We start from the raw sequence: 20,880 nt of genomic DNA on the forward strand, positions 1-20,880 counted from the left end.
CTTTCCTTCTATTTTCCATGTTTCATATTCCATGAAAGTGTTTGATCATGCTCCTTTATTCTAACTTCACTCCCTCAAATTAAGAAGTGACTCATTACTTGGGCCATAAATTTTTGCACCCACCACATCGATTTATAATATAATCTTTTGGTTAATTAAATCTAAAACTGTACTTAATTAGTCTCTTCTTTCTGATCCCTCTCTTCCCTCAAGCACAAAAAAAGGGCTAAAAAAGCTTCTCCTTTCGGTTGAGTTTAGACAACGGTTGTGGTATCCTCTCTCGAACACACAAAAATGATTTTGTAAGCCTGCTGCTTGGTGCTCAGTCTATAGACAACAGTGGTACTACCCTCTACCTCTGATTCTACACTTTATTCGTCGGTAGCTATGGATTTTGAGGTCGGTAAGCTTTGCTTCGGCCGATGCTTGCTCAAACTGTCTTGTGACTTTTGCAGGTTTAGCAATGTGTAAACAGATTGGTATGAAAGTGCTTTTAAAATGACTGAAAACACAAAGTTTTTGAAAACCAATCTTTAGTAAAAATGTAAGAGAATCGTGGAAAAGCACTTGAAGTGCTACGTGATTCTTGCAGGAAGCACATAACTTCCTTACAATTGCTCATAAAACCCGGATCCAAATTAAACAAACATAAGGTAGTCCCTTAGCAGTATCACACAAGACTTGAGCAATGATTTGTTCTTCTCAGTTATTAGAATCAAATACTTGTTTTCTCAAATATTAATCAGAAATACACATACGGGTAATTTCTTTGTTTTTTGCAATTGTCAAACAAAAAAGAACGGTTTCACAAAAAGGACACTAAACAGACAATAAAAAGGCACAAGACATCACCAAAAATTTGATTTTAGACTACAGTAAATAGACATCGGGGAAATAAAAATATGATGTTACTTGATGAATTAGGCATCGATTTGTATATATCGAAGTCTCCGTACTTAAAGGCATCAAATATTGAAGGTTTCTGAAACTCTGAAATGTGAAGTTTTATTCATTTATTTCATACATAGTTGCATTTTCTAGGGGACCATTTTTTAAAAAATGGGTACCTACGGAAGTCAGGCACAGACACGACGCCGTTTCAGGTTCAAGGGGGGTGTTGAGGACGCTGCGGTCTGAGACTTGTTCTCCATGGCGAGCATCTTGAGAGAAATTTTCCGTAGATAATCCGACTGGAAAAAGCAATCCATACACAACTTAAGTTACAACGCTATCGAGTATCCACATTACAAATAAAGTTGAAAAATAAGCATCTATGTAAGTAATAACATTTGCAGTATTGCAAGGCAACACAAATAGGTTTGGATTCCAAGAGTTCTGGAAGTACCTGGCTGACGGCAACAGTATAGATCTTTTCCTCAAACCTTACAGCAATCCTCTCGAGTTCACTTAGTCCCTCCTCACCACTAAAGGGAAGGTGTCTCTTCAACACTTCCGTTCTTCATATGCAATACGTTCAATACGTCATTGATCATGATCAAGGAATGGAGGCAGAGTTCTCAACAAACAAAAGTTAAATCGCTGTGAATAAAGGACTAAACCTAATTAAGGAATGGAACTCGTTAAAAATTTCTAATAAATACAGAACTGGGTTACTCTAAACAGACAAGAAGCAGTATACATAACAAGTTTTAGTACCAGTTTTATTTTATTTTACTTCCAGTACGTGTCTTTCTAAGTTTTAGATTTATTAAAAAGGTTATAACCGGTTCCGTTTCTGCATGATTTCTAGACTTTCTTTTTCTAACTTACATCTTGGCAATAATTCTGTGTCGTGAATCTGGCTGCAATTGGCTCCTCCAATTGCTTGTGACCATTGAAGTTTCTCCACCTTGAGACTTGTTTTCCATGGTGAGCATCTTCATAGAAATTTTCCGAAGATAATCCGACTGATAAAAAAGATCCACACAACTTAGATTAGAATCCATCCCCGTACGTATATATCCACAATACAAAAAACTTGAAAAATTAACATTTATGTAAGAAAAACTACATAGGCGATATGTAATGCACCATGAAAAATCATATTTAACCCCAAGAGTTAGGGAAGAACCTGGCTTGAGGCAGCAACATATATCTTTTCCTCAAACCTTGCAGCAATCTTCTCAAGTTCACGTAATCCCTCCTCCCCATTGAAGGGAAGGTGCCTCTTTAATGTTTCCATTCTGTATATGCAAATGAGCATAATATTCAATAAGTTACTGACCATGATGAACAAACAAAGTTAAATCACGCTGAACAAAGGACTCGACCAAATTGTTCCAAACGAAAATATTGGAAAATATGTAAAATATAACTCTTTACATATTTGCAGTAAAAAATAAAACTGGGGAAGACGATGTATCTAACAATAAGCAGTATATATAACACGATTTGGTACCTCTTGTATTGTACTTTCATTGCCCAAACAAAAGACTTGTATTTTCATTATCTCTCCAAGGAGTACAAAGAATTAATATTCGAAGATTTCCAGATTCTCTTTCTTCTTCTAACGATACTTACATCTTGGCAACAATTCTGCGTCGTGAATCTAGCTGCAATTGGCTTCTCCAATCACCTGTCTCCATTGAAGGCTCTCCACCTTCAAGGGGTCTCTGATAATTGCCATCCATCAAAACTGACCAACCAAACACATTAATTGGACTTGAAAAAAAAAATTGAATTGGAGAAACCAAATCTAAGAAAGGAGTGAACTATAAATTAACCTTAGAATTGGATTAACCAAGTATTCAGAAAAAAAATCTAATGCATATAAACTTGAAACAAAAGTCGGTGTTCATACCTGGATCAAGACTTACGTGGGAGACTGCAACCTGAGATTTGGTCTCTATGGTGAACATCTTGATAGAAATTTTCCGTAAATAATCTGTCTGGAAAAAGAGATCCCCACATAATCTAGATCACAACTCTATCGAGTATCCACAATACAAATAAACTTGAAAATAAAACATCTATGTCAGTAATGACAACATAAAAAGATTTTGAACCCCAAGACTTCTTGAAGTACCTGACTTGAGGCAGAAACATATATCTCTTCCTCAAATGTTACAGCAATCCTCTCGAGTTCACGTAATCCCTCCGGACCATCAAAGGGAATGTGCCTCACCATCGTTTCAATTCTTTGTATGCAATAGATTCAATACGTCACAAACTAAAAGTATAGAAATTTACGCACAAATGGAACTCGTTACAAATTTCTAATAAAAAACAGAATTGGGTACTCCATAACGATAAGCAGTATACATAACACGCTTTAGTACCACTTTTTTTCTTTCTATTTCCAGACTTCCTGTACGAGGGTTAAACATTTCAGCTAAAAAAAGTAACAAGGATATTCTGCCATTAAATTTATCTCCCCTTAACAAAGTCCATAATTTCTAGACGATTTATTGTTAAACATACTGCATCCCAGGTTCTAACCTTGGTAGATATATAGCTTGGATTAGTAATATCGCTTGTAATAAAAACATACATCTTGGCGACAATTCTGTGTCGTGACTCTGACTGTAATTGGCTCCTCCAATCAACACCTGCCTCCATTGGAGGTTCTCCACCTTGAGGAGGTCTGGTCTGAATATTGGTATCCATCAAAACTGATCAACCAGACACATTCATCAGACTTGTATAAAGGTCGTACCCAGTGCACAAGGCTCCCACATTCATCAGACTTGTATAAATAAAAAAAATTGAATCGGTGAAACCAAATCTAAGAAAAGAAGTGAACTATAAATTAACCATAGATTTGAATTAACTGATTATTTAGAAAAGAATGTAATGCACATAAACTTGAAACAAAAGTTGGCGTTCATACCTGGATCAAGAGATGCGTGGGAGACTGCGGTCTGAGATTTGGTCTCCATGGTGAGCATCTTGAGAGAAATTTTCCGCAAATAATCCGACTGGAAAAAGAGATCCCCACATAATCTAGATTACAACTCTATCAAGCATCCACAATACAAATAAACTTGAAAATAAAACATCTATGTCAGTAATGACAACATAAAAAGATTTGAACTCCAAGGGTCTTGAAGTACCTGACTTGAGGCACCAACATACATATTTTCCTCAAACGTTACAGCAATCCTCTCGATTTCACGTAATCGCTCCGGACCCTCAAAGGGAATGTGCCTTTTCATCGTTTCAATTCTTTGTATGCAAAACATTCAATAAGTCACAAACTAAAAGTATAGGAAAATACGCACGAATGGAACTCGTTACAAATTTCCAATACAAAACAGAATTGGGGTACTCTAGAACAACAAGCAGTATACACAACACGGTTTAGTACCACTTTTTATTCTCTTTCCAGAATTCCTGAACGAGAGTTAAATATATTTCAGCTAAAAAGGAGTAATAAGGATAGTCCGTCCATAATTTCTAGACGCTTTATATCGAACATACTGCGTCCCAGCTTCAAACCTTAGTATATAGTTTGGATTAGTAATATCGCTTGTAATAAAAACATACATCTTTGCGACAATTCTCTGTCGTGACTCTGACTGTAATTGGGTCCTCCAATCATCACCTGCCTCCATTGGAGGTTGTCCACCTTGAGGAGGTCTGGTCGGAATATTGGTATTCATCAAAACTGAACAACCAGACACAACATTAGAATTAAAAAAAAAAAACAAAATTGAATTGGAACAAACATGTCTAAGAAGATCAAAACATGGGAAATTATCACGATTGTTAAGAAAAGAAGAAGTCAACTATAAATCTACTTGAGAACTGGATTAGTTGGGAATTAAGGAAATAGTCAAATATAAACATGTTCTTACCTTGATCCAGATGATCGAGAGCGATTACTTTGAGGCTAAGAGTTGCAGACCAGATGGAAAGAAAGTTGCGGATAACAAAGCCAAAGGGGACAAAAATGGCTGGCTCAACTTTCCAAGTGTGCTTAACCCTTTTCTCGTGATTACGTAATTTACATTTCTGTCCTTTATTTTCTTTTTTTCTTTCTTTATTTTTTTTTTGAAACAAAGTACGATATTCATTAAGCAAATCAGAATTCGTACAAACTGAAGATAGTGTGCATAATGGGTCTCGATAATATCTTTGCCAGGGATTTCAACCCGGTCGAAGGAAAATAGTGTCCCGCACAACAATAAACCTATCCTCAAATGAACAATCAAACTTACAATCCTTACTCAAACAAAACATCCTGAATCAAATCTGGAGGCTCCTTAAACCATACTACTTTTTGGGCACTAGCAATCCCCAATCGAGCAAGCTGATGAGCCACCGAATTCCCTTCCCGTTGGACATGGCTAATCATTGAGTTTGGCCACTCCTGCAGCAGACACCTTAAATCATTAATTATGGGGCTGAGAGCAGAGCTATCATCCCCTTTCCCTTTCATTGCAATCAACACCAAAGATGCATCTCCTTCGAATTGAATCTTCACGTTCGCCATATAAACATCCTTTACCAATAACACCGATTGCCGAGCTGCAATGAATTCGACATCCAATGCATCAGTGGGCCTCACAATAGGACCAACAGTAGCAGCAAGGAAATTCCCCCAATGATCACGAATGACCACCCCATAACCTCCCCATTGCTCTCGTTGATTCCATGCACCATCAAAATTGCACTTTACCCAAGCCGAACAAGGTCAACCCCACTTCACGTCTCTCCACCGAGGCTTTTTGACCCGGCATAACCTCCAAAAATTCTTCCCTCGACACCTCCGGCTCAACCTCCTCATTCAAGTCAGGAATATCAATGTCCCCATTATTTATGCCACCATCCAACACCTCTCCACGAACTTCGCTACCTGTCTGGCCCACAACATCGCTAACCATATTTTCTCCAGTGCTCCTTGCTGGTCTTTTGCCGTACCATTCATGCTCTCTCAATCGTCAACATGCGGGGGCACAGTCATCGACCATCCCCTCGAACCATCCAGGCCAAAACGCTTCCCCTAGGATCTCCTTTAATTCTCTCCCAACACATCATTCTGAAACCATCTTCCATTCGGCTTTGAAAGATCATCCTCATTCTTCTCAGTAAAATGCTGTAGAATTTTTTATGTATATTTCATATATAAAACAGTTACAAGTTCATACATAAATAGAAGAAGAAATAGGAAAGAGAGTGGAGAACAAAAGGTAGGGGACAATGGCAGCTAAGCAAGTATAATGATGACCTCCACTCTCTCTAACTTAACCCACTAACAAGCTTTACAGCCACTAACAAGCTTTACAATGATGAGGGAATAACAAACAGCTAATACTAGCACTAAGACTAGCTGAATGCAAGTTGAGCTGTTATCCATCAAAACTAGATAAAAGCTTGTATTATTCTTCCAACATTTAACCCTACTTCCAATAGCAACCTTAATCCAGTGCTTAATATCCTGTATTAGGGTTAAAGACTGATACTTCAATACTCCCCCTCAAGCTGGATCAAGAGATTTTCTGGATCCAAGCTTGAAGAGAAGACGATCAAGTTGTGCAGAAGGAAGAGGCTTGGTGAACACATCGGCAAGTTGATCACTGGAGCGAACAAATACAGTTTGTAACAGCTTAGACTGGACTTGGTTGCGGACGAAATGACAGTCAACCTCGATATGCTTTGTGTGTTCATGGAAGACGGGGTTGGCAGCAATATGCATCGCTGCTTGATTGTCACAGTTAAGGAGAATTGGCTTGGAGGAGATGATTTCAAGATCACGTAGCAAACTCTTTAGCCAAATTAGTTCGCATGCAGTAGATGCCATTGCACGGTACTCAGCTTCTGTGCTTGACCGAGCTACAACGGATTGCTTTTTGCTTTTCCACGCGACGAGGTTACCACCAACAAGAGTGCAGTAACCAGTTGTGGACTTGCGATCAAAGACGTTGCCTGCCCAATCAGAGTCTGTGTATCCTTCAATGGTGAAGTGTCCGTTGTTTTGCATGAAAATCTCGGTAGACATTGACCTTTTCAAGTACCGAATGATCCTTTTAACTAGTTACAGATGATGAGATGAGGGAGAATGCATGAACTGGCTGACAAAGCTAACAGCATAAGCAATGTCAGGTCGGGTTATAGTCAAATAGATAAGTTTTCCTACCAACCTTTGATACTCCGATGCATTTTCAAGCTGGATGCCTGAGGTTTCATCCTTGAAATTTGTTGGTAGTGGTGTTTTGGTAGGCTTGCAATGCATCATATTGGCATCTTCTAAAAGATCGAGAACGTACTTTTGTTGATTTAGAAACAGACCAGTTGGAGATTGATCCATTTCGATTCCAAGAAAGTATCGGAGTCTGCCAAGATCTTTGATTGAGAAGGTTGAATGTAAGGTGGCTTTGAGAGCAGTTATTTCTTATGGATTATCTCCTGTGACAATAAGATCATCAACATAAACAAGTACCACCAATCTTCCATGCGTACCAATCCTAGTAAACATTGAAGAATCTGCATTGCTTTGTTTAAAACCGGATGACATAAAGACAGAGCTCAGTTTTGAGTACCAAGCTCTTGCAGATTGCTTGAGACCGTAAATGGTCTTGTGAAGCTTGCAGACTATTCCTTGTTCCTTCTCTCGTTCATGACCAGGTGGTAGGCGCATGTACACCTCTTCTTCTAACTCCCCATGTAGGAAAGCGTTTTTTACATCTATTTGATGTAGAGACCAGTGTGAATTGATAGCCACCGAAAAAAGCACTCTAACTGTGTTCATCTTTGCCACCAGGGCAAAGGTTTCTTTGTAATCTACCTCGAAGGTTTGCGTGAAGCCCCTTGTAACTAATCTTGCTTTGTGCCGCTGTATGGTTCCATCTGAGTGAAATTTCATCTTGTAAATCCATCTTGCCCCAACCACACGTTGATCTTTTGGCAGAGAAACAATGCTCCAAGTTTGATTTTCATCGAGTGCCTTCAGTTCTTCAAGCATGGCATGCCTCCATACAGGAGATTGGTTTGCCTCTTCGAAGGATCGAGGCTCAGAGTTTCGAGATAACTCAGTAACAAAGGCCGCATGAGATGGGGAGACCTTGCTATGGTAAACCATTTATCCAATAGGATATCTAGGCGTGTAGATTTCAAAATCATCAAGCCTGGCTGGAGGTTGTCTGTTTCGAGAAGGATTCATTCGTGGAGGAGGAGGTTGTTCAAGTTGGGGTTCTCATTTCGTGAAGGATTTCTTCATCATCTGCTTCCATATTTTCAGGAGCTGGCTCTATCTCAACAGCTTCATTGTGCGGTGTTGACATCCTTGGATCGTCAAGGAAGAGAGGAGTGGGAAACACTTCATATGAGAGCTCCCCCTGAGGTTCATCATCATGCTTCTGAAAGAAGGAGTGCGTCTCATCAAAACGTACATCCCTGGATACAAACACCTTTCTGGTCTTAGAATCATAGCATTTGTATCCCTTTTGGGAAGTTGAGTAGCATACGAATGCATACTTGATAGCCCTTAGATCAAGTTTATCTCTGTGAATAGTTTGAATCTGCATATAGCATACACATCCAAACACACGGAGATGACTTATGTCAATTTCTCTCCCCTTGAGAATTTGGTAAGGAGATTTAAACTTCAAGATTCTGCTAGGAAGGCGATTGATGATGTTTGCAGTGGTTTGTATAGCTTAAGACCAGAACTTCTTTGGAAGATTTGCTTGTAACATTAGTGATCGTGTTTTCTCAAGCAAATCTCGGTTCTTTCTTTCTGAAATGCCATTTTGTTGTGGCGTTCTTACACAACTTGTTTGTTGCAAAATTCCATGCTCACTTAAGTAAGTTGTCATGATTTTGGAAGTGTACTCAGACCCATTATCAGACCTTAAGATGCCAATATTAGAGTTAAAATGATTTTGAACTAAGTTATGAAAATTTTTGAAACACTGGAAAGCTTCGTGCTTGAATTTAAGTAAATACACAAAGGTAGTTCTAGAGAAATCATCAATGAAAGATATATAGAATCTGTAACCATCAAAAGACTCTAAGGTTGCAGGTCCCCAAATGTCAGAATGGACAATTTCAAAAGCTTTGGTAGCTCTAGAGAGAGAATGGGGAAAGGGTAACCTGGTAAACTTAGATTTGTGACAAACTTCACAATCTGGGATCACTTTACAGAAACTAGGAAAAAGAAAAGACATAACATGTGAAGAAGGGTGAGCTAATCTCATGTGCCACAGCTGCTCCTTGTTTACTGTGTTTGAGTTTACGTAGAAACTCTTTGGAAAACTTGAAGAGAAGTTGACATAGTACAGTCCATTGAGGAAGAACCATTTACCAATCGTTTCCTTCGAAACTCGATCTTGGAAAATCACACAGTGAGTGGAAAAAAATGCAAGACAATTGAGCAATTGTGTTATTCTTCCTACTAACAGCAGTTTGAAAGGAAAAGAAGAAACATGCATGACAAGGGATTCTTTTTTACTCGAGAATATTTTGAGTTTCCCTTTGCCTACTATACGAACTTTGGTGCCATTAGCTACGGAGACAAAAGAATGAGTGGAGAAGTTTTGAAAATCATTTAGTAAAGATGCATCGTTAGTCATGTGATCAGAAGCTCCTGAGTCGACTATCCAAAAATCACGACTACTACTAAGATCCAATGCAGTGGAAATAGTTGCAACAATACCTGGCACGTCATTTTGTGACACTGAGCTTGATTGTTCGAGGAAGCCAGCAAACTTGCCGAGCATGGCTGAGGGACTTTTATGATTTGTTGTTCCTTGTTTCTGTTGCAAGAAGTTAGCAAATTCATTTATGAGAGTAATGGGACTAGAGGAAGAGTTTATCACATTATTGGAGACATTGTCGCAAACAAGGTTTCCTCTAGAAGTATAGGCATGCTTCATTTGGTTTCTTGGTGCTCTTCCATCATCGTTGAACTTGGGTTTAAGTTCTGGATGAAGAATCCAACACTTTTCTTTTATGTGTCCAACGCCTAGACGACCTATTTTCACACAGTGTGAACACTTTAAGTCTGGTCGTTTTCCCTTGTATGGTCTGGAGAAGGTGAAGGCTCTCGCTTCTGATGGCCTAAGATCTGATTCTCCAACGACCACGTTTGCATTCATGACCTTCTTTCTTACTTCTTCGCGTTGAATAACATTGCAGACCATCTGGAAAGTGGGAAGTTCAGGTGTCATCAAGAGATGACTTTTAAGGTCTTCAAGTTGCCAAGATGTTGAACAAATGAGAGATTTCCTTGTTGTAATTCCTAAGGTCTTTCTTCAGCTGGAAGACTTGCGCAACATTGTTTAGATCCCCATACATGTCTCGTACAGAATTCCAAAGGTGGTGAGATGACACTGAATAACTGAAAATCTCAGCCATCTTTGGTTCCATAGAGTTTAACAGCCAAGACATGATAAGTTGATCTTGGGACACCCATGCTGCATAATCTGGTGAAGTTGTTTCGGGCATGATGTCATCCTTTTGAATGAACGGGAGCTTTCCACGTCCTCCAAGAGCCAGAGAAATAGCTCGTGACCAGGGCAGATAGTTGAATTCGTTTAGGAGCACAGAGCTCAAACGTTGAATTGGGTTGGTATCCATGGTTTCGTTTTTTGAAATTTTCTCTGCTGGTGTTGCCATAATGGCTTAACTGGTTTGGATTTGGTAGGATTTTGGAAGAACATAGAGGCAGGTCCAAGAGGGATCACTGCTCTGATACCATGTAGAATTTTTTATGTATATTTCATATATAAAACAGTTACAAGTTCATACATAAATAGAAGAAGAAACGGGAAAGAGAGTGGAGAACAAAAGGTAGGGGACAATGGCAACTAAGCAAGTATAATGATGACCTCCACCCTCTCTAACTTAAGCCACTAACAAGCTTTACAACCACTAACAAGCTTTACAATGATGAGGGAATAACAAACAGCTAATACTAGCACTAAGACTAGCTGAATGCAAGTTGAGCTGTTATCCATCAAAGCTAGATAAAAGCTTGCATTATTCTTCCAACATTTAACCCTACTTTCAATAGCAACCTTAATCCGGTGCTTAATATCCTGTATTAGGGTTAAAGACTGATACTAGGGTTAAACACTGATACTTCAATAAATGCACACACTGCTCTTCCATATGTCCAATGATCCTGCATATGAAACATGTCACTGGAAGTTTTTCATACCTTAGGTCGATCCCAATCTCCATATGCCGGGTCATATAGGCAAGGGCCAACCTATCCTGTATTAGGTCTCTCCTTATTGATGGCCTTACTTAAAAGGACCCTCCCTACGAGGAACACCCTATCTACACGTAATAACGCATTATCCTTGTCATCTATCAAACCACCCGTTGCTCCTCTTCCGGAAGAGCCAACCTATCAGCGAACTTACTCACCATATTATTCATAATCTGTTTGACCGCTTGGAACCCTGCCCTGCAAATCTCACACAACTTATTCCCCAGCCTTCGAGAGAATCTACGAAACATCTACTCAAAGCAATACACACAATCGATCTCGCTCTCCACACATCGTCGTGCACAGCCACTCCCAGTACAAAACGGCCGACGCTGTAATTGAAATCTGCCGCTCTCCTAGAGAAACCCTAGAAAAAACCTAGGGATACGCTAGAGAGTAATTTTTTTTGTATCATTTTTTAGTACACTTTTTCCTTCCTCTTTAATTTTTATTTTTTAAACTTTGTCTGTGTAATGATGTTTTATTTACTTATTTATTTTTATTTTTTTACATTTTAACAACAATTATTCTATGAAATTATTTAAAAAAAATTGTAGTCCGACGTATTATTCGATGTAAAAATTAATCCGACACAATACCAAACGTTCGACTAATTTAGTCAGTACTATCTGACGACTATTTATCCTATCCGACTGAAATAGTCAGTACAGTTCGAGTTGCCAAACGAGGCCATTATGTTTAAGTGATCCACAATTGTCTACTTATTTATGCACAAATTTTCTTTTTAATTTGTACACAATTTTGTTTTTGTTTATTTGATTCAAAATGGTAAATAAACAACGATGTGTGTTAAACCCCACCCCCATATTTTCATGCTATTTCTATTTTTCCCCTAGAACATATTTGTTATCTATCAATTTAGTCCCTTATTCTCTTTTAATCCTAACCCTTGATCTAGAAATGTTATTGTCCTTAAACTGCCATGTGGCAGTTCTCAGAACCCTCTTTTCTTCCCTCTTTTCCCGAAACAATTTTCAATCTCAATGCTCTCTCTCTCTTTCAGTTTCTTCTCTCTCTTTCTCACACTCTCTAAGCTCCGAGAGCTTCTCTCTAGCTTTCACGTCACTTCCCTCACAAATCAAACCCCAAAAACCATATATTTGGAATCCTTGAGACCTAACGAACTCAATGGTATAAGCCTACAGAAATGTAGTGAGAGGAAGAAGAGATTCAAGCAATTTAGAGAGAGAAGTAGAAACCAAACACTTTCAGTATATTACTTTTCTTACTTACTAAGCAATCCCACATACAACAGTATTTATACCCTTCTCAATATTCTAAACAAACTGCCTAACTAACTTTCTAACTAACTCTCTAATCTGCATACAAGTGGCAGTATCTCAGCCACACAATATATGTCTATCATCCTCCCTCAATCTCATGTTTGGATGATCCTAACATGAGATTGGTACAATGAAAAAGAAACAATGAAGAGCTGTGGCCTTTGGTTAAGATATCAGCAAACTGCTCATTTGAGGACACAAACTGCACCACAAGCTTGTTCTGAGAAACCCGCTCTCGAACAAAATGCACATCAATTTCAATGTGTTTGGTCCGTTGATGTTGGACGAGATTGAAAGTCAAGGCTATAGCAGAAAGGTTGTCACAGTATAAAACAGGAGGAGCAGAAATCGGAAAATGCAGAAAAGCAAGGATTTGTTGAATCCAATCAAGTTCTGCTGCAGTGGAAGATAAAGCACGATACTTTGCCTCAGTCGAAGATCGGGACACTGTCTGCTGTTTCTTAGAGGACCATGATATAGGGTTATTCCCGAGGAACACCACAGACCCTGTTGTAGATCGCCGATCATTGGGATCTCCAGCCCAATCGGCATCACTAAATGCAGATAGTGCCAAGTCCCCTTGAGAATAGGTAATGCCGCAGGACATAGTGCCCTTCAAATACCGCAGGATCCTTTTAACGGCAGTGAAATGAGAGACCATGGGATGCTGCATAAACTGACAGACTTGATGCACAGAGAAAGCTATATCAGGTCGTGTGAACGTTAGATATTGAAGAGCACCCACCACACTCCTATATAAAGTAGGATTAGGATAGGGGTCACCATCATCCTTGAGTAACCTGTTAGAAGGTAAGCAGGGTGTGTCACAAGGCTTGGAGTCAAGCAGTTCTGTTTTGACTAGGAGATCCTGCACATATTTCTGTTGGGACAAAAATAACTGATCGGATCATATTTATATATATTTTTACTTCAAATTCACTCGTCTTTTCTTAGTTAGTTCCTTATATTTTTGAGCTATTTACGTTATTTTTGTGTTTATAGGATTTGTTATGCAAAGAAAATAAAAATAGAACAAGTGAAATTTTATGTAATAACTTCGTCAAGATTGTATTCCATTAAAATAAGTTGGAAATAAGTACATAGAGTATTTAACGTCTTTCCTATCTAGCCAAAAACATAAACTGAAAAGTAATTTAATGAAAAACTCATTTTCGACATGTTTGTGTGAAATTTGCATGCAGGATCTCTTTATTCAGAGTTGGTAGTCAGTGAGATTATATACTGAAAGTCTTAAAGAGCATTGAGAGGAGAATAATAAGGAAAGCAAAGCTGCCTTTGCAGCTGGCGTGAAAAGAAGAAGGCCAGCGTTAGAAAAGGAAGCTGCAATTGCAGGTGGACTTGGTAGGTGGAACAAAAGAATAAATAAAAAAAGAAGGTGATGACTGGTGAAGCATTTGCGGGAAGAGCACTAAGAAAATAATAAGAAGCATAAAAGCTTCTGAAGAAAGGAAGCCCTGGAGAGGGCCTCGGGGGGCGGTCTTGGAGTGGGAGAAAGGGGCTGCCCTTTGGGCAGCTCGCAGAGACTGGCAGACGGAGAGATAGGAAAGAAATAAAAAAAAGGAGAAAGGAAAGCTGCCTTTGCAGCACGAGGAAAGGCAGGGAGGTCAGAGGCAGCGTGAAAGACGTGGAGAGAGGGGAGAAGACAGAAAACTGTGCAGATGCCAGGGAGAATCAGAGGAAAGCTGCCCATGCAGCTGGGACTGACGCGGAAGAGGAGAGTGGACAGAGTGAGACGCGGGGAGAGAGGGAACAGCGCAGAAATCAGCACGGGGGAGATCAGAGAGCACAGAACCAAGCGTGAGCAACACAGAGAGCAAAGTTTCACTCCATTCTTCTTGGTTTTATCTTCTCAAACCCATGTTTTACTTTTGGTTTAATTTGAAAATAATGTGTAAATAAATCTAGTTTGGCTAGAGGTTAATTCAAAGCCATGAATATATTTGTAATATGAATTGATTACCTTCAGTTGTGATTTCTGAGTTGTGATTTAATTTGCTTAACTGCTTGATTGATAACTTATTTTTGTATGTTGATTAAGGATGCATACTTAATTTACATGCATGAATTTGATGCTAGAATATAAGTGAATTTCACCTAATCGTTATGAACTTATATTCACAAGTAGTGAAGGTTGTTATCCACAATCGTGTTAAGTAAATTCTTGGCATAAGTTTCATGCAAATCATAGTAACGAGTGCCTCGTCAATGCTTATGTTTTTCATAGAACTTAATGATTCTTGCTTGTATCTCTATTATGCAATTCATGTAGGGAACTTGTAGGGAATGTTTTGGGTTGTCGTATGCAATCATCCAACCCAATAACTTGTGGAAAAACTGAGGGTTAATTAGTGCAATTCACGGTTAATTTGGGGCGTTGAATTTACAATTTATTGAAAGAACAACTGAAAATCAATTTAGGTTGCATATGTGTCATGTGTGGAGAAGAACCCTCTAGCTAGTCCGTCATTTATCATTTTACCTTAATTTTATGTTTTTGTCAATTCTGTAATTTAAATTAAGTTTAATTTACTTTTCATCAAAACCAAACACCCATCCATTATTAAATTATATTATTTAGTTAGTTTTCTTTATTGTTAGTCTTTTAATTTAATTTCCGTCCATTTCAGTTCCTAGTGTTTAATTTAATTGTTTTTATTATTTTGAGTCATTTTAAGTGTGTTTCGAATTATTAGAGTTTTTAGCCTAGTTTTGCGTCCTTGAGTCTTGTTTAATATTTTTAACTTTGTTTTTTATGTTTTTAAGAGGTTTTAGCAAGCCCTCCTAATCCCCGGCCTAGAACGATACCCTACTTACATCTATACTACAATTGTCAAAAAGAGGGTTTAATTTGTGTGCTAGTTAATTCTCGCATCAATAACCCCTTGGCAGTCTTGGAAATCTGAATGCCGAGGAAGTAGTGAAGAGGACCTAAGTCCTTGATGTCAAATTCAGAAGTTAAAGCATCAATGACTTGCTGAATCACAGTGGTTGCACTTCCTGTGATGATAATATCATCGACATATAGCAATAAGATCACAATATTGGCACCAACAGTTTTCACAAATAAGGAGGAATCAGAATAGGTGTTATGGAAGCCCAACTTAGGCAGAAAAGAAGTAAACTTGTCATTCCATGCCCTCGGGGCCTGTTTTAAGCCATATAGGGATTTATGCAATTGACATACCAAAGTGGGATTCTGGGGATCCTCAAAGCCAGGTGGCTGATCCATATACACCTCCTCCTGTAAGATTCCATGGAGAAACTCATTCTTGACATCTAGTTGCCGAAGTGACCAATTAAAATGAGCAGCAAGTGCTAAAACAATCCGCACTGTGGTGGGTTTAACAACTGGACTAAAGGTCTCACTGTAATCCAGCCCAGGTTCTTGACTAAATCCATTGGCAACCAATCAAGCTTTATGTCGTGCAATTGAACCATCTGAATGTCTCTTGAGTTTGAAAATCCATTTACACCCTACTAAATTCTTGTTTGCAAGTAAAGGAACTAAACTCCATGTTCCTTGAGTATGCAAAACATTGATCTCTTCCTTCATTGCTTGAAACCACACAGGACTCTTGAGAGTAGATTTGTATGTTTTGGGTTCACACATAGACAAATCAGCATCCATGGAAGTAGCAAGGGCAGACAAAAGAACCTTCTTTTTGCTGATACCACTCTTACTCCTAGTCTGCATAGGATGTATATTCAAGGAGGGAATGGAAGGAACCACTTGTAGTGTAACAGGACTATGTTCAAGTACCACAGGGATGTGATCAGTGGTTGAAACTGCACCAGTAATGGACTGAGGAGAGGGTGGTGGAGCAAGAAAATGAGAAGTGGTTGGTGAGAAGGATGAAGACCCGAGAGCAGAAGGGGAATGTAATGGAGACTCAGGAGAAATGGGAATATGAGAGGAGGGTATAGTGACTATAGGCTGTGAGGGGACTACAGGAAGAGATGACAGATCAGTAATGTGAACAGAAGTGGTAGATTGTGGTGTGGTGGCTCGGGACAACAAGTCATTATAAGGAAACTCATGTTCACTAAACACCATATGTCTAGACACAAAGAATTTATGTGTAGAAACTGCAAAACATATGAAGCCCTTGAATTTGGATGCATATCCCAAAAACACACATTTTGTAGTCTTAGCTTGAAGTTTGGTAGCATTGTAAGGTCTTAAGAAAGGATAACAAGCACAACCAAATGTTCGCAAGTGATGAATCACTGGAACAGCACCATATAAGGCTTCAAAAGGAGACTGGTTATGTAGAATGGGAGTAGGCATTCTATTAATGAGATAAATGGCAGTTTGACATGCAAAGGACCAAAACTGTGAAGGCAGTTTAGCTGTTTGCAACAAAGTAATTGTGGTTTCAATAACGTGTCTGTGTTTACGTTCAGCCATCCCATTTTGTTCAGGGGTATAAGGACAAGATTTTTGATGAGAAATGCCCTTTTGGAGAAGAAAAGATTGAAGTGACTTGCTAATGTACTCACCACCACCATCACTTTGCAAAATTTTAATGTGTGCAGAGAATTGAGTGAGAACATAAGCATGAAAAGCAATAAAAGTGGCACAAAGATCGGATTTATTAATCAATGGGAAAATTCAGGAATACCGGGTACATTCATCAATAAAGGTGACATAGTACCGATATCCATCCACAGATTTACACGGTGCAGGACCCCAAAGATCACTATGCACTACATCAAAAGGAGTTACAGATTTATTGACACTTAATGCAAAGGGAAGTTTACAGAATTTACCCTCAAGACAACTAGGACACAGAACCGGATTTGGGTCTTTTGCAAAAGCAACTTTGGACTTATGCAACATAAGAGAGACAACTGAATTAGATGGATGTCCTAATCTATTGTGCCAGGTAGTAGAAGTAACCAACTGACCAAGGAGGGCTTTATTTGAAGCAATGCTTTGAGAACTGGCATGTGACACATTGGCTAGAGATGAGAGTGGGTAGAGTCCATTACTGCACAATCCTTTATAGAGTACCCTCCCTGTGGCCTTGTCCTGGATCAAAAAACAGAAGGCATCAAAGATAAGCCAACAATTATTATCCAAACATATGCGATGGACAGATAGAAGATTATGTGTTAATTTGGGAACATATAACACAGAATTCAATTTTATAGGATGGAGAGATGGTTTTATAACAGTACTACCAATGTGAGATACAGGCAAACCTTCACCATTGGCAGTTTGTATGACTTCATTAGTGGGATAGGGTGAAGCTAGAGACAGATTAGAGAGATCAGCAGTCATATGATTCGTTGCACCGGAATCAGTTATCCAAACTTGGGAAGGAGATGAAGATGCTGCTGGAGGAGAGGGGTGTGGCACCATAGTATGAAAAGCCTGCATTGGTGCCTGAGACTGAATTTGTTGTGGAGCAGGAAACTGTGATGAATACCCTTGCTGTGGATAAGAAGACTGCTGAGAATATGGATGCCCTGGTTGTGGATAAGAACCATTGCCAGCACCAATATAGTTGGGACCCTTGTAATTGTAAAAACAGAACCATGTACTGTGATTAAACCTGCCACAAATCTGACATCGGGATTTCGCAGAAGAATTGGATGGACAGAAAGGCGCAGAATGACCATTACAGTTGCAAAGTTGACATGAGATGAGGGGTGGAGCAGAAGGAGGGGAGTGCTGCTGATGAGGAAAAGAACCAAGAACACCAGGACTTGGATTTTGGAGAACATGAGTTTGAGTAGGAAGATATGGCTTGGATGAAAAAGTCCTGTTATTTTGATGAAACCGGCCCTTCCCCTTGTTTTTGGGAGCATTGAACTGCTTGAAACCACCAGCTACAAAATTGGATTGAGTAGGTGCTCTCGGAGGTAAAGTATGGGCAACCATTGCATTCATAAAGGGTGCATTAACAGTGGATTCCAGAATAGCTTCTTCAGCAAGTAATTGTGTCCTAAACTCCTTCAGAGATATAACATTCTCACGTCCCTTTATTACTGTTCTGAATGTATTATACTCTGGTGGAAAACCATTCAACGCAAGAATGACAATATCTTCATCAACAAAATACACCCCAGCAGCTGAAAGATAATCTCTGGCCTCTTTGATTTTCTGTAAATATTGAGCAACAGAATCAGATCCCTTTTTAATGGTTTGAAGATTAGACTTCATCTGAAATATGCTAGTCTTGGAGACTGTGGAGAATTGTTCTTGCAATCGAATCTAGAGATCCCGAGAGCTTGTACTACCAATAGCACACGACAGAGCCATTAGACTCAAAGAAGCAGTAAGTAACTGCATCAGGGCTTTATCATGCATCATCCAAATCAAATACTCATCACTAGCAGAAGAAGTTGTTGAATTTGAGGAATTAACACCAGAATCTCCAGATTGTGAGGAATGTCGAGGAGGACAGGGATGCGTGCCGTCGACAAACCCTAGAATTCCATTACTCTCAAGCAGTAATTGCATTTGAAAATGCCAAGTGAGATAATTCGAATCATCCAACTTCACATTCACAGATGTAGAAATCGACTAAACTAGAGCAGTGATTGGAGATTGAAGAAGCTGAAGTTGAGAAGCTGTTACCATCGTTGCCGAAACTCACTGAGACAATATATCAAACACCTGGAGTGCAATATTAGAAGAAGACGAAGACGCAACCAGATCGTAGTTGCAGAGCACCCGGAAACAATAAACCCTAGAAAGCAGAGAAGACAAAGTCAAAGCAATCAAGAAATGCGTGCAAGAAGCAAGAATTCAGAGGAAGACGAAGTGTTGGAGCTGCGGAAGACTCGGATCGAAGAAGCTGATCAAGCTCTAATGGCGAGTGATACCATATAATCCTACAGAAATGTAGTGAGAGGAAGAAGAGATTCAAGCAATTTAGAGAGAGAAGTAGAAACCAAACACTTTAAGTATATTACTTTTCTTACTTACTAAGCAATCCCACATACAACAGTATTTATACCCTTCTCAATATTCTAAACAAACTGCCTAACTAACTTTCTAACTAACTCTCTAATCTGCATACAAGTGGCAGTATCTCAGCCACACAATATATGTCTATCAAATGGTACCCTTGCATACGCCATATGAGCACCGTGGGTTTTTCTGCCATTGAAGCCGATAGCTTCAAAACTCTAAAACTCGAACCCAGGTGAGGATTGTGTTCCTTCTTCAAATTTCTGGTTTATTCATGTTGGTTTTATGACAAAACTCAAGGGTTTTGATCTCAGTTTTTCTCTGTGCTAATAATCTAGCTCCGACGACGAACTCCGACGAGTTCGAGGTCCATCTCTTCCCAAAACCTGCTGCAGTGCGTCCAGGTGAGTTCTAAGGTATATTTGTGAAGTTTTAGAACCCCTTATTCAAGCCCTAACTCTTGCCATCCCTTGTGCATGCATGTCCGGTTCCGACGACGAACTCCGGCGAGTTCGTGAGTGTGTGTTTGTGCAGTGTGTACGTGGTGCAGGTGTGTGTGCGTGTGTGCGCGAACTGGGTGTGTGTGTGGTACGGTGCATGCCGTGTGCATGTATGTGTGTTGTGGGTGTGAGCGCATGCTTATGCATGCCGTGTGTGTGTGTGTGTGTTTATATATGTATATATATGCATGTGTGTGTGCGTTTATATATATATATGCATGTGTGGGTTAAGGTATTAAATATCGGTAATATCGGAAATATCGGTAGTTCGAAAACACGGAAATATCGATGGAAATATCGGTAAAATATCGATATCGATAAAAATTACATGGAAACCACAGAAATTGTAAGAAAAACTTGGAAATTTTAATTGAAACTTTGCAAGATGTTTATTTAGTCAATTATCTATTAGTTTATCACAAAAAATTGGAAGGAAATGCATTGCATGATGGATTTAATTGATTTAAATTGATTATATAGCGAGCTGGCAAACATTGTGAGTGTAAAAAATATGTAGTAATTAATAAAAAAAGTTTAAAGACACCACAATCATTATATATAATGAATTAGTACAATATTTTACACTTTATATATTGCATTTTTTTTCTCTCAGATAACACACACAGACTGCACACATAGCCTGGATATTTTGAAAGCAGGTTTGGATTTTTTTTTCTTCTCTCGGATAACACACACACACACCCCACTTCTACACACACACACTTCAAAGTGCACCCCACTTCTACACACACACGCACAGACACACTGTAACAACCCAACCCCAAATTTTTATATATTTTCGTGGTTCCCCAAATAATTATGAAATTATCGTTTTAGTCCCCTATCTTAACCAAATCTGGACCATTCATCTTGATTTCCAAATTCTCTCAAGCTACCACATGGCAGCACCCTAGCACCCTCACGTATCTCTCTCTCTCCCCACCCCGTGACCTCTTTCTCCTTCTTTCTTCTCTGCAC

General features: G+C 39.1%; 2 protein-coding genes across 2 annotated transcripts; both read right to left on the reverse strand.

Moving 5' to 3' along the window:
- Nucleotides 1-895: 895 nt before the first annotated feature.
- On the reverse strand, nt 896-4,948 carry LOC103422533 (uncharacterized). The gene is made up of 12 exons (XM_029099442.2): nt 4,797-4,948; nt 4,486-4,606; nt 4,053-4,164; nt 3,830-3,917; nt 3,491-3,611; nt 3,026-3,137; nt 2,801-2,888; nt 2,521-2,635; nt 2,072-2,183; nt 1,771-1,907; nt 1,346-1,457; nt 896-1,190 (listed from the first exon to the last, which is right to left on the reverse strand). The coding sequence occupies exons 2-12, from the start codon at nt 4,599-4,601 to the stop codon at nt 1,077-1,079; spliced, it is 1,227 nt and encodes a 408-aa protein (XP_028955275.2). The 5' UTR covers nt 4,602-4,606; nt 4,797-4,948; the 3' UTR covers nt 896-1,076.
- Nucleotides 4,949-5,164: 216 nt separating this feature from the next.
- LOC139194329 (uncharacterized) lies at nt 5,165-5,825 on the reverse strand. The gene is made up of 2 exons (XM_070818638.1): nt 5,685-5,825; nt 5,165-5,614 (listed from the first exon to the last, which is right to left on the reverse strand). Exons 1-2 carry the CDS (start codon nt 5,823-5,825, stop codon nt 5,165-5,167), a joined length of 591 nt encoding a protein of 196 aa, XP_070674739.1.
- Nucleotides 5,826-20,880: the final 15,055 nt, after the last annotated feature.

Source organism: Malus domestica, chromosome 03 (genome assembly GCF_042453785.1).
Source record: "Malus domestica chromosome 03, GDT2T_hap1".
Classification (NCBI taxonomy): domain Eukaryota; kingdom Viridiplantae; phylum Streptophyta; class Magnoliopsida; order Rosales; family Rosaceae; genus Malus; species Malus domestica.